Raw genomic sequence first — 13,266 nt, forward strand, 5'->3', positions numbered from 1 at the left:
GAAACGCTTAACAATTCATTTCTTCGTTATAATCTTCACTTCATTTCCTATTTTCACACGATATCATTTCTAAACTAGGCCTGCCTATTCATCCCCCCCTCATCTTAGTACTACTGGCGGTTAATAAATAATTAGATTAATAGGAATAAATAATATAATAAATATAAATAAATAGGTTACATATATATAATAAATATGGACGGACTTAAATTACATATACTTATAACTAGAGACGTCTAACAAAAATAATTAATGGGAGTAAATAAGTTGATGTGCTTTTTTTCTTCTCCCTAAGTGGGCGAGGGTCCCGCACTACGTGGCCAGGTCTGATCCTTCGAGACCAGCAGGAAAAACAAGCCAGGGTGGCGGAGCTGTGACCTATTCCTCTTATGCTTCCTGGTCCTGGTTCCTGGTCTTTCCCTGATCTGGATCCCTTTTTCTTTCAGAACACAAAAAAATCGCTAAGTCACTGTGCCCGGCGCGCATGCTCCTCCGTTGCGGGAATTTTTCTTTCTGAACCCCCTCTTGGATGTTCTGTTTAATGCTCCCGGCTGCCGATCCCCATGGCTCTCTCTTCTATCGCCCTTGAACCAGGTTCAAGGGCATGGCCTGATTCGGGCTGCTGGCGGCTCTCTTTTCTTTTGGGTGTGGGTGAGTTGGCTTCGGGACTCCGTTATGGGCTGAGATCGGAAATCCTCTCACAACGGCTCCGGAGAGCGCGCGGAACTCTAACTCTCCAGGACCAGGTGGCCACTCTTCGCTAACCTTTCCCCTTAAATTTTGGCCCTGCCACTCTGTTCAAAAAAATACCTTCCTCTCAGCGCTTCTAGGGTCTCGCCTATCGATATCTTCGCATGCAACAAAGGACAACAGGGCTCAAATAATAGAGCTGTTTTCAGAAGACTGGGAATCGACATTAATGTCGAATGTTCAAGATAAAGATTTACCTTGCTCCACATTTGATTAAATCGCTAAGGAGCATTGTCCGAAATTGAAAAATATACCGTAAATATACTGACGAATTCAAGTTCTATTTAACATATTCCTCGTTTTTGATTTTCCGTCGAATATTAACAGCTATATAGAACATTTAGCCGTGCCCACACAATTTTATCCGATTAATTAATCTTTTTTCTACTTGATTGGCTTAATTTCAATAATTGCTTTTATTGGATTTCTATATACTATATGGATTAAATCAAAAATCGGTACTGACGAAACGTATGAGATTATTAGAGCTGGCTGCTATGAAACTAAAAATGGTGGTTGCTATGAAAATGTTATCGAATTCAAACAGAAGCTGCGAGGCTGCACCTTTTAAATATGCATTTATAGAACTCAAATTGAAGTTCTCTAAGCTCAGCCAATTTTTCAGCACAAAAAAAAAATATTATAAGACCCCCGGACTGGGGAAAGTATGATTTATTTGTAAAATTGGTTTACAGCTTATACTGAGAAACATCAAATGCGACAATATGAATCTACAATAAATGTGTAAAGTGTACTCTTTATCTGGTATAGTACATAGATTAGTTGTATTATCTGCTGAATACATACATTGGCTTATATCAAAATTCTACTATAGTACCAAAAAACTGGCTAATCATGTATGTATTGTAATGTACGATCAACTTCAGCTGAACACTTAAATTTTGATTATTTTTTGCCTGCGTTTGGTCGGTTCTGATTCGATCTGGTCGGGTACTTTCACTGTCTACCAAGTGGTAATGCGATTGCTTTGAGATTCCTAAACCTACAAATCTACTTAGGAGTTTAAACTGCCATTGGATGGGTGAGAAAAGTTTTTGATTTACGCAGTAGAGTAGTCTATGTATATGAAGGGAATTCAATTTGGCATATAAAACGTTATAACAGGTATGTCTAGAAAGAGTATGCAGAAGCGTGATCTGTTTGTGCTAAGCCTTTCAAAAGGACGACATTGGTTCAAAGCTCTGAATCCACAACGGAACCACAGATAATCCTTGGATACAATTTCCATTTGAGACGCTCTTCCTGCACTGGCTGTGGTTGGCGGGGCCAGCTGGGGAGCAGCCGACATCCTAAATGCGTTCGGTTACGTAGACTTTGGCCGAGGCGGGAGCGTTGGACCGTCGCACCGCAAAGGTGACGATGATGCCGATGAAGATCAGAGTGATGCCAATGGCACTGGTGATGTAATGCTCAATGAGCTTGTTTTCGGCGCTACAAGAAGATAAGATAAGATGTGATTGGGTATGTATTTTCCGAGGTGAAAGGACAAACAATCAATCAGACACTCACCTGACGTTCGTCTCGGCCACCGTCTCGCGCTCCTTCTCAATGAGACCCGTCACAGATGTGGCAATGGCCAGCCAGAAGTTGGCCAGACCCAGACTGGCGTGTATAGGCACCATGGCGGAGCGGCAGCTGTAGGTCTTGTTCTCACAGCAGAGCATCACCAGAAAGCTAATGCAAGCATCACCAATGTATGGGGTGATTAGTATGCTGGATTGGGACATTTGGGGAGTACGACACCACCTACCTGAAGAATCCGATCACAAACTGCAGCACAAACATGCCCATAGTCACGAAACCCAGCCAAGAGTGCAAGCTGTAGAAGTTCACCTTTTGCAACGCCTCGTGGGAGTCGAAGACGGAGAGGAAACCCAGGGCGATGCACGGAATGGCAATGGCGTGAAAGAACATGTGGATCAGCTTCACATAGATATGCTTCACGCACCGGCACAGGCGATAGATCAAGATGGCTGTGAGGAGACGAGAGTATGTAGATGCAATCGAGATGAGCTGAGATCGTGAACCAGCTGGAGGAAACAATGGCAGATAGCTTACAAAATCCAGAGAGAGTGACGAAACCGGCAATCATCAGGATGGGATGCAGATTGAACTGCTGCTTGGGGCTCTCCGACCAGGCGAAGCCATCGCGATAGAACATCACCCAGAAGAGGGTCAACACCAGGACTCCCACCAACAGAATGGTGGAAAGAATCACGATCAGCAAGTACTCGCACCAGGAGCAGCAGTTCCAGGCATTGTCTGGATCCTCCTCATAGCGCCTGCAAGGAGAGATTCGAGAGATCTGATGATAAAGCACTCGTCAGTTTTCAATTCCAATGTTAATTCAGTTACTCATTCTTCGGTAGCCTCCCAGTACGGGTTCGATTGAAGAGCATTCTGTTCAGCTCATCGATAAAGGGTTTGTCAATGGTTTTCATGTTGCTGGGGCTCCTTTTCGTGGAGGGGGGTTACATTATATATATCGTATATGATTAGATTTGGTTCCCTATTGAGAGTTGCCCAACACAGAGCTCTTCTAGCCCCAAAGACATGTAAATGGTTCTGTTTCTGTGCTGGGCTTGAAATTATGGAAATTCTACTTGACTCTCTCAATCTCTTGAGATTTAGTTGAACTAATTGCGGGTTGAATGTGCAGCTAATCGGTTTAATTGATGCACAACAGCCCAGTCAGACCCTCAAGTGGAATCACAGCACTGAGTTTAAGAAAGTTTGCAATTATCTAATTTGCTAAGTAAATTTCCCATTTCCTTTAGAAACTACCCCAGATTGTTTGTGGTCTTTCCTCCCTCGGACTGCAGACAGCTCTGTGTTGTGGCTACTCTAGAGAAAGAGAGAGAGATGATTGTATTTGTACTTGTTTTCTCACCTTTTCTTAAAAAGAGACCACAGTTTGTAAAATTTTTTTCCCATTGGGAGCTATATAAGTGAGAGAGTATAATTTCCTGATGAATTCTGTTTGACAGCTGGGGAAGTGTTTCCTATTCCCCCTCCCCAATGGAGGCACACAGTGGAGTGGAGTCAAAAGTTGATGGTTTCAATTCAATTGTGGCCGGGGGTGACACTGCATGGCGTACGAGTATTCATTTTATCACTTGTCGTGTGATCGTATGACATCCAATTTCGATGGAGCACTAATGCTGGGTAGAATGATATCATCACCGAAACATATCCATCATCAGCATTGTGCACTGGGACATTGCTCTGTGAGAAGTGTCTCCCCCCCCACAGCCAACGGATATTTACGAGTGTGTGAAGGAGCTGCCACAATGAATACCCAGGCCCAGCCAATCCGCGGGCCATCTGTTCAAAGTAAACAGCCAACAGACAAACTGGATTATGGGCTGGCAACCAGAGGCTGGGGTGACTGGGGTAATTAGGCGCATTGCTGGCTGCCAACGAGGCGCTTAATCATTCCATTCCCAAGTGCAGCTCTTGGCCAGGCCCAGTGCAATTGAAGTGGACAGACGGACGGACAGGCGTCAAGAGAAATGCATTGCAATGCCATGCGAAACGAAAGTAAACAAAATGATTATTTAAATTAATAATGCGTCGCGCCGCTGCAACTGTCCCTGCCCCTACCCCTACCCCTCACAGTACTGCGATAATGAAAGCAAAAGCGAAGCAAATGGGAAAACTATTATAAACCATTATCACTCGCAGTTGCAGTCACACTCCACTCTCACTTTCCCAGTCCAGTCTCGTGTCTAGAGTGCCACTTGCATCATTTGGTGATAGTGCTAATGAATGCTCTAATTTACATGCAACAATAGACCACTGACAGCGAGAGAGCTACAGATACAGATACAGGGGGAGAGAAAGATCTTCTATGTGGAAAGAGAGCCAGACACATTCGATGGCGATGGCGATGGCGATGTCAATGAACGATGCTTACAACTACTCGTGCTCGTACTCGTAGTCGTACTCCTACATGGCCTGCATGCAGCTCAGTGTCTGTGCCCCTCTGGCTGCGACTGCGACTGACTCTGTGGTTGGGGCAGGCATTTAGCTTTCAACACATTGGAGAAGGGGCCCAAAGGGGCAGCAGTTGCTCTGGCAGAGCAGTGTGTTTGCTTTAACACACATTTCACTTGCCGCAGAAAATAAGCAGACGGCAGACGGGCCCACAAATGGGTGTGCATCGGCGCGCCGGTGTCCATGTATCTGTATCTATGCATCTGCATGTGTGCATTTGCTGTACTTGCTGTATCTCTTTCACTTTTCAACTGGGAGCTAGTCTGAGAAATTTTCGCTAAAAGCTTTTCGCTTTATGGAAAACTTGTTTTTACTGCCACCTGTTTTGCTCCGGGGGAGTGAGGAGTCGAAGTCGATGCCGCAGCCGGGCCTGAACGTGAACGTGAACCTGAACCTCAGTCATGGCTCTGGATAATGGGTCATCCAGCGAAGCGGAGGCTGTTGACACTCACTGTGCACCCACAGTACAGGCACAGTGCCGCAGAGAAAGCGCACAAGTGGGCAGTTCTCAGTAACATGTGTCCTCCACACCTCAGGAAAGCCAAAGTATGGGATTACCCTATAAAGGCTGCAGGCCGAAGATGGCATCCAATCAACCTCTTGATAGATGCAAATTCAATTAAAGTCGTTCCATGCCGCTGATTGGTGGAAATGGCAGAAAGTGGAATGGGACTGTGATAGTTCCCCCAGTTCAGGGGCAAGCAGGGCATCCGTCATCATAAGCTTGGCAAACAACATCCGAAACTTGGATAAATGTTAAGGTTTTGTTATCACACGCGAAAAGATAAGATCATGTGATTGTGATTGTGATTGTGGCTGTGGCTGCAATTGTCATGGCCACAAGATGTCTCCATAAAAACATAGGCCCAAAGAAAAGGGGAACAGAGGAGAACAGATATACTCGGTTCTGTCCGTACCTGTACTTAAAAGAAGGCTAATTATGGCTATAACTGCTGTCGCAGCGCTAAAGATGTTGCCGGAGGCCACCTCCCCGAACGGCAATTGGAGCAACGTTAACTGTCCAATATGGAGTGCGGTGCGGGCAGAGTATTGTATGATGAGTAGGGAGGGAGTATTCGGATTCGTATTCAGAGTACTCCACTCCAGGAAGCCTGGGCACATTTCAATTACAGAAACCATAGGATGTAACAAATAACGAGCCGGCGCGGAATGCACAATTAAAAGTCTGCAACTGGAGTCAAATTAAAACATTTGTTGCCGCAGTCGCAGCCGCACGCATCACTGAAAATCAGACACACGCTGGATGGGTATACATATGTATATGTATATATATCCTGCGGGTTAATTATGACGATAGAGCAGAGTGAAGTGCGCTCCGCACACGCACACTATACTGCAAGTACATATATACTGGTCTGGTGTTATTTTACAATGCCCGACAATTGTTTGGAGACGACGTCTCGGAGGCTCAATTGCGGTTCGCCGGAGTGCGGGTGTCCGATCATATTAAGCGACATGATTGCATATACACTCGCATGGCATACGATCTGGCGGCAGCCGCATACACACACACATGTGCGTCTGAAATTGTATCTTGAAGATACAATCGAATTCGCGGTGCCATAACCAGAGACGACTCAAGTGCGAGAACAAATGCGATCCTCAGATAAACTACTCGCCGCCAGTGTTTTTCCAACATTAATCCGATCCGCAATTGTTTAATTTAAATAAATATGGTACAGTCGATTGGGGTTGGGGGGTTGCAAGATGGGGGAAGGAGGAGAACTTACGCTGTTGTTGTTCCTCCACGCGGCATTTTGGCCAAGTGACGATCACGCATTTAGCCAAGTGTTCGAAATTAGTTGAAATTAGTGGCTGGGTTTCGCTTCTTGTTTTTGTCACCGCCACCCACTAGACGCGATCTCAATGTGATGATGATGATGCGTCACTGTTGCTTTTACTATATATTAGCTATATGTATATCTGTGCGGTACGACTAAAGATCGTTCATGTGTAGAGCTTTCCGCAATTGAGGTTCGGCGTACGCGAATGCTGTAAAATGCCAATCTATAGGCAATCGAGACACCGAATAGGGGACGGACACAACCGAAACTGTGATCTGACTGTGGGATCGTTAATCGCTGGAACTATTGAAACAGAACCCTCAGCTATCGAACAGATACGAGTAGATACAGATGCTAATCAAAATGAATGCGTTAATTTGTCAATCACAGAGTGTTCGGGTCGGTTCAGTTCGATTCGAGGGTTCTCTGGGGGGCTATAAACGATCCCATACAGTGGCAGATTCGTTATCTATTCATGTGTTTATGCGGGGCCGAAAAGTTCACACGCAGCGTTTTCAATTAATGCGATTTCTTGAGTTGCAAATTTCGATTCTTTTCTGGTATAAAAAGCACCGAAAAACTCTCAATTTCACAGCACAGCCAAAGAAAGCTAGAGATCCGTGTAATACACAGTTGTAAGCATCTAAAGTTGGTAAAAGTGGCACACCACACACACAAAACACTCAGCATGAGTATAAACAAAACGATTTAATTATAATATTGTCCGTTTCGGTTCTTCTTTTGTTTATGCTGCTCCTTTTGTTAAGAGGGAGAAACACACCACAAGCACCAACACAAGCACACGATATTCAAATGCCGCCCGCTATCCTCAAACGTACCGAAAGGTGAATACCCACGATCTAGGGAAACAACAGATATAACGGCTGCGATCGAGTCAAGACCAGTGTGACCGCGGACTTATGGTTAAAATATACCGTCCGAACCTCAGAAATATACCAAAATATACCGTCCTGTATTCGAAATATACCGTAAATATACTGACGAATTCATATTCTATTTTACATATTCCTCGTTTTTGATCTTCCGTCGAATATTACCAGCTATATAGAACATTTAGCCATGCCCACAAATTTTTAGCCCATTGACGAATAAATTTTCTACACAATTGGTTAGTTTTTAAACCTTGCTTTTATTTTATTTTGACTAAAACAAGGTTAAAACAAAATAGTTCGACAAAAAAAAAAATACAGTCGCTATGTTGCGTGTAAGCCCTAGTATAGGCCTTTGTATACCCTATTTTGTTAATTTTATATGAAAGTGTATATGATACGAAGATACGAAGAAAACGTTACTAATAAAGACCTTTTCTCAAAATTACATTTTTTAGACATATTCATGTTTATTATTAGTATATTGTATATATATCTCGATCCTGATACCTATTCTTGGTCCCTGCAAGAAAAAAATAAGCTTCAAATGTCGTTGAAATATGTTTAAAACAGAGACTAAATTGTTTTTGCCTTCTTTGGAGCCTGGGATGACAAACATATTCACAATTCTATAACATCCATTTCCCCCAGGGTATGTCTGCATGGAATGGGACTCATTGTTGTGAACCGGTTATTACCGATTCTACCCGATTCAAATAAATACCGAGACATACCGTCTCATTTGAAAAATATACCGTAAATATACTGACGAATTCAAGTTCTATTTAACATATTCCTCGCTTTTGATCTTCCGTCGAATATTATTAGCTAGATAAAACATTTAGCCATGCCCACATAATTTTATCCGATTATTGAATCAATTTTCTACTTGACTGGCATATTCAAAATACCTACTTTTATTGGATCTCTATATACCGATGAAAATGAAATTTAATACGTGCTGCCAAATCGTTGAAGGCGACCCGCAGCAACGCGCTAGGATATTTCATACAAAGATCGGTCGCGTGTAGTGGGGACACGAACCACGCACGTATAATTCATGTAAAATGGCTCGAGAGATCGTTATTAGAAGGCTTATTTGGCCTTATTTGGATCAAATACTGGTTTGTTTTGAGTAAAACAAATTATTTAGAAAACAAAAGTAGCCATTGAGCACATGTAAAATTTAGGAAAACGGAAGATTTTCAATGAGAAAAAACTTTGAGTCTAGGTGTCGCCACAAAGAAATGTAGTTGTGGTGTAGATATAACGTAACAACGATTGATATATTTTGAATATTATTCGTAATGGCAAATATTTTGGGCGTTAAGACAATCTTTCAAGGTCTTCCCAGTCGGATATAACCGTCGGAAATGTACTTGAATGTTATCTACCTATCATACCTAAAGCACGGCCTTGCATTATACAATTTTGACTTTAAAGATTATTGCTGAAACAGCTTCTATTGCTAAGATAAATATTATAAAGATAAAAGATAGTCAAGAGACTCAGCAGACATATTCTAAGTCAAGAACAAAGCCATCAGATACAAAATACACAGATAATATGAATTAAAGTGGACAAACAGAAGTAGGTGCACACGCATCCATTGCTTGAATTTCCATTCGGAACCTAATTAATGGGACACCTGTATGTCAATATAACGGAGTGGAGTGCCTTTGGGTCTATAAATAAATGGGTGAATGTGGCTCAGTAAGCATGAATACTCGTATCAATCAAAACACCTGGCAGCAGTCTGCGAACCAATCAAATATTTATGGAAACAAGGCTTCCCCGAATTCGTGGCGAAGGAGCCAGCCGCACAAGAACAGTGCTTCAGTGGGTCAGTCAGCACTTAAGGGTGGGAGGGCCAAGGACCGACTGCAAACACTCCCTGCTTTGGAGCTCGGTCATTACTCGAGGTCGGTTAAGCGGAATGGCTATAACTCCTTGGAGCGAACGGCTAGTGGTTTTTCGTGTGGGAGCGCGCCCAAAAAATTACTTAAAATCAAATGAAAACCAAATGAAAACGGAATGAAAATGTGCCAGAAGAAGGAAGGCTGCGAAAAGGTTGAAGCCAACTCTAAGGACACGGGACAGATGTCCGTTCGTCTGGAAAATATGTCCGTAATTACTTGAGCTGGTGGAGGAGCACACTGGTGGTTGCTGCGTGCCCACAAATTGGACAAGGACACTGGAAGGGGCGGGATGGAAGGGGAGGATGGGTATGTTTACTACCAGAGGCAACTGTACGCGCACACGCGATCAACTGTTGAATGTGTGTGAGTGAGTATGGGCTGGGGCGCGTGTGTGTGTGTGCGTTTGTGTGTGGGAGAAAGGATGTGCCCGAGTTTTGTGTGATTTGCGAGCGAGGTCGCATTAAAATAAAATTTACGACTTTCAAAGATACGTGAATTAGGAAATTGGCGCGTAAAAATACCAACCAGCGGCGTACACCTTCCGACGTCAAAGCCCAAGGGTGTGTAGGCGTCGACAGTTGTTGTTGTTTTTGTTGTTGCTGTTGTTGTTAATTAGCCATAGTCTTTCTGGGCAGAGCGTAATGCTAACGTGCCCCGATCCTATTCAATGTAAATGTTACACATACGCCGCGTGGTGCCATTAGAATCGATTAACGGCCAGGCGGCTTTAACGAGGCCCGGTACGCATATAAGACTGGTACTGAGTTTGAGTCGAGTCTTAGTCAGTGGACAAATACAAACACATATACAAAACCCAGCTGCCAGCTGAGCGGCAGAGCCAATTGCCGGCTAGATTGCTCTGCTCTCTGGGGCCATTTGTGGGTTTTGTCCCTGTCTGTGTCTCTGTCTGTGTCTCTGTCTGTCTGAAAATGTGTGTTGTTCTATAAGTGACACAATTTGCTTAAATATTTATGCACAAATGTTTTGGGAAGCTGTGAATTATGTGTTGATTGCTTGATGATGCTCGAGACAATGTACAAGGGCCAAAGGGATTGATTGGGAATCTGAGAGACTTACTTCTCGTCTGGCGGTGGAGGCATATCGATGCCGTTCGGGGTTCCCGGCGGTGTCTTCTCGCTGTCCAACATGGCCAATGGTGCCTCCAGCGGTGGCAGGGGGCTCACCGAATTCGTGTCCATGTTAAAGCAATCAATTTTGATGGTTTCTGTTCCTGTTACAGTTCTGGCTGCGAGGAGTTGAGAGATATGTGTGTGGTTTTATACGAGTAAATATGTTTCATGTGCGGTATATTTATAGAGAGAACAACAAGCAAACTGCAGCACGGCTATATCCGCATCCTCCCACCCATCTGTGTCTGTGGCTGGGGCTGTGCCTGCCCGTGGAGCAAGGAGAACTCTTCCGCATCTCCCTACCGCCACAATCTGGCGATGAATTGCGGCGCCGCCAGATGCCAGTTTTCATTACGTATGAATGGGCTTTTGGTGCGAACTCTGCTCCCCACTCCCGGCCATTCCTTGGCCACAATTGGAATGGTGCATAATGAGCAGGCCCCTCCTCCCAGCCAGCCAGCCATGCACAACATTCATGCTGAGGCCGGGAATTGGTTTTTATTTTTGGCCACTCCACTCACGCCGCGTAAGGTGGCAAAAGTGCAGCGTCAACAGGAGCTGAGCCCCGGCCAGAGCAGCAGGGCAATGCACTTGACTTGGTTTCAGTTCTGGCTGTGCTTTGGCTGTTCTGGTGTTCTGCTGCTGTGTCTGAAATTGGCTCATCACACGTCCGATTGGGTTCTACGGAGAGCGCCAATTGCCGCTGGTCCTCATCGAGTGTGGCCCACTCCCTCTACTCCCCCAATCAATGATTACTGGACGATCTACTTCTTGGCAGTTCATTGAACCTAATGGGTAGACACTTGATGGACACATGAATGAATAGCAAATGTTGATGCCGAAGCCAACTTCCTTTTCCCACCGCCCTCCACTGGATTCCTTTGACTTGTTTGCATTACAATGTCCCCCGACATGTGTCCATTTCCCACGGATGGACTGATTGAATCGACTGACCCACTCCCTCCCCAACCCCAGCCCCAATCCCCACCCCATGCAAAGTTATTTGCATTCCTTGCCGATTTGTGTCTCGCACTATTATTAGCAGATATGGTCTGACAATTATTGTCAGGAGAATAAGTGCGGGGGTGCTGTATGAGTGCTCCATTTGGTTTGATTGGATCCCCGATTAGAGTGCGACTCTGTCTCCCTCTTTGTAAATGAGTTCAATTTTCAGAGACATGCACTTCTGGAGACCCAATTCCCATTCTCATTCCCATTTCGATGCTATCGCTTGAGCTGCGTTCTGAAGAGGAAACTGGACATTATGCAATTCCACAGCTGCCCGTATCTGCCCCTGCCTCTGCTTCTGCCTCGATGTGAGGGAAACAAACAAACAAGACGGGCGGCCAAAAATCCACTCACAAAAGAACAATCCCCGAATGTGGAATGCCCCGGATATGCACCAAAATGTGCCGAGTTTGTCAATTTTGGGGGCATTCTCTGACGAGAGAAATAGAGAGAGAGAGATAGAGGATAGAAAGTGGAAAATGCAGCCACAATAGACATCCTTTTTGTGGCAACAAAATGAATAATCCGATTTGGCTCTGTAGAATTCGGTGGCTTATTCACTTCCATTCGAAAACCCTTACACACACTCACACACACATAGTCATAGTAGACAGGCGGAACCGGAAGTGGAGCATCTATAGACGATGCTGCCACTGCCACTGCCACCAACCGCTGCTGCTGCTTTTGTTTTTGTTGCTGTTGTCACTATATGCCGGGCCAAGACACAACCTACCCCAAGATATAATGGCTTGTGGAGTGGAAATCCTTTTCTCTTTCTGGGATCTGTTTAACGCGATGCTCAATTAAGTAATTATACACAAAAACACTCCACGAATAACGAATATGAATATGAATATGGTTATGGTTAAGTGTAATTGGATTTGTGGTCGCTCCAATGAATATGCCTCTAAATATTTTCAGCAATTAATTCATCTGCACAAAGACGAGCGAACGAAACGCAGATGCACATTCCCGGACCGGCGGCTACGGCGGCGTTACTGATGAATCCGTGATGGAAACTCCAAAAACAAACAGAAACAAGCAGTCAAGACACACAAACAAACGCACGCACTCTCCCAGGTCCGTGCTCCACGAATGCTGTGAACGAACTGAATTCGAATCGAAAATTGGAATTGGCCGGCAGCTAGATGGAGCATGGTAGGGGAGCATGGGGAGGGCAGTACGCAAGGGTACTGAAAGAGAGACAGAGAGAGCTAACTAGTTAATGTTGCTGGAGCCCCATATGGAGCCCCCAACAGCCGAATGGCTCAGCTTCGTGTACTTTCGTATCTTTCGCTGCAAAGCAAACGAATGTAATGTAGAATATACATACATACTCGTACTCGCATGTACATAGATTGGATGTAGGATGTAAAGATTGATGTATGTATAAATCGAGTGACATGTGGAAAGAATAGAGAGTATATATTATATTAAGATGTATGTTTTGTGAACTATAACTATATGTTCAAATTGTATTTGTAAACTTGACTCATCAGAACAGAATAATACATAAATATGCAAACAACACACTTAGAAACATCAATTGACTATAGCATACGGTAATACAAGGTCGCAGACCCCGACATCGGTTAGTATATATATAAATATTTGTTATTGTCATTGTTTCAGATGGATATTCTGGAATAGATGTGTGGCTACCTAAGTACACTATGACTGTAAGTACAAATGCCGCTAAAGCACCCGATCCTGATCGAGGGAGCCAAAGTGGGTCTGCTAGGATGCA

The 13,266-nt window shown here is 44.2% G+C and overlaps 1 protein-coding gene across 3 annotated transcripts; it reads right to left on the reverse strand.

The window, feature by feature from the left end:
- Nucleotides 1-1,826: 1,826 nt before the first annotated feature.
- On the reverse strand, nucleotides 1,827-12,333 carry LOC6592223 (probable ascorbate-specific transmembrane electron transporter 1). 3 transcript variants are annotated; one of them, XM_002018457.2, is made up of 6 exons: nucleotides 12,253-12,333; nucleotides 10,459-10,627; nucleotides 2,830-3,053; nucleotides 2,522-2,744; nucleotides 2,281-2,445; nucleotides 1,827-2,202 (listed from the first exon to the last, which is right to left on the reverse strand). In XM_002018457.2, the coding sequence occupies exons 2-6, from the start codon at nucleotides 10,578-10,580 to the stop codon at nucleotides 2,061-2,063; spliced, it is 876 nt and encodes a 291-aa protein (XP_002018493.2). In that variant the 5' UTR covers nucleotides 10,581-10,627; nucleotides 12,253-12,333; the 3' UTR covers nucleotides 1,827-2,060. The 3 variants fall into 3 exon arrangements, with proteins under 3 accessions (XP_002018493.2, XP_026842215.1, XP_026842214.1); XM_026986414.1 differs by lacking the exons at nucleotides 10,459-10,627; nucleotides 12,253-12,333 and adding an exon at nucleotides 6,519-7,070; XM_026986413.1 differs by lacking the exons at nucleotides 10,459-10,627; nucleotides 12,253-12,333 and adding an exon at nucleotides 3,127-3,225.
- Between the last annotated feature and the right edge of the window lie 933 nt (nucleotides 12,334-13,266).

Source organism: Drosophila persimilis, unplaced genomic scaffold, assembly GCF_003286085.1.
Source record: "Drosophila persimilis strain 14011-0111.01,24,50 unplaced genomic scaffold, DperRS2 tig00000002-arrow-pilon, whole genome shotgun sequence".
Taxonomy (NCBI): domain Eukaryota; kingdom Metazoa; phylum Arthropoda; class Insecta; order Diptera; family Drosophilidae; genus Drosophila; species Drosophila persimilis.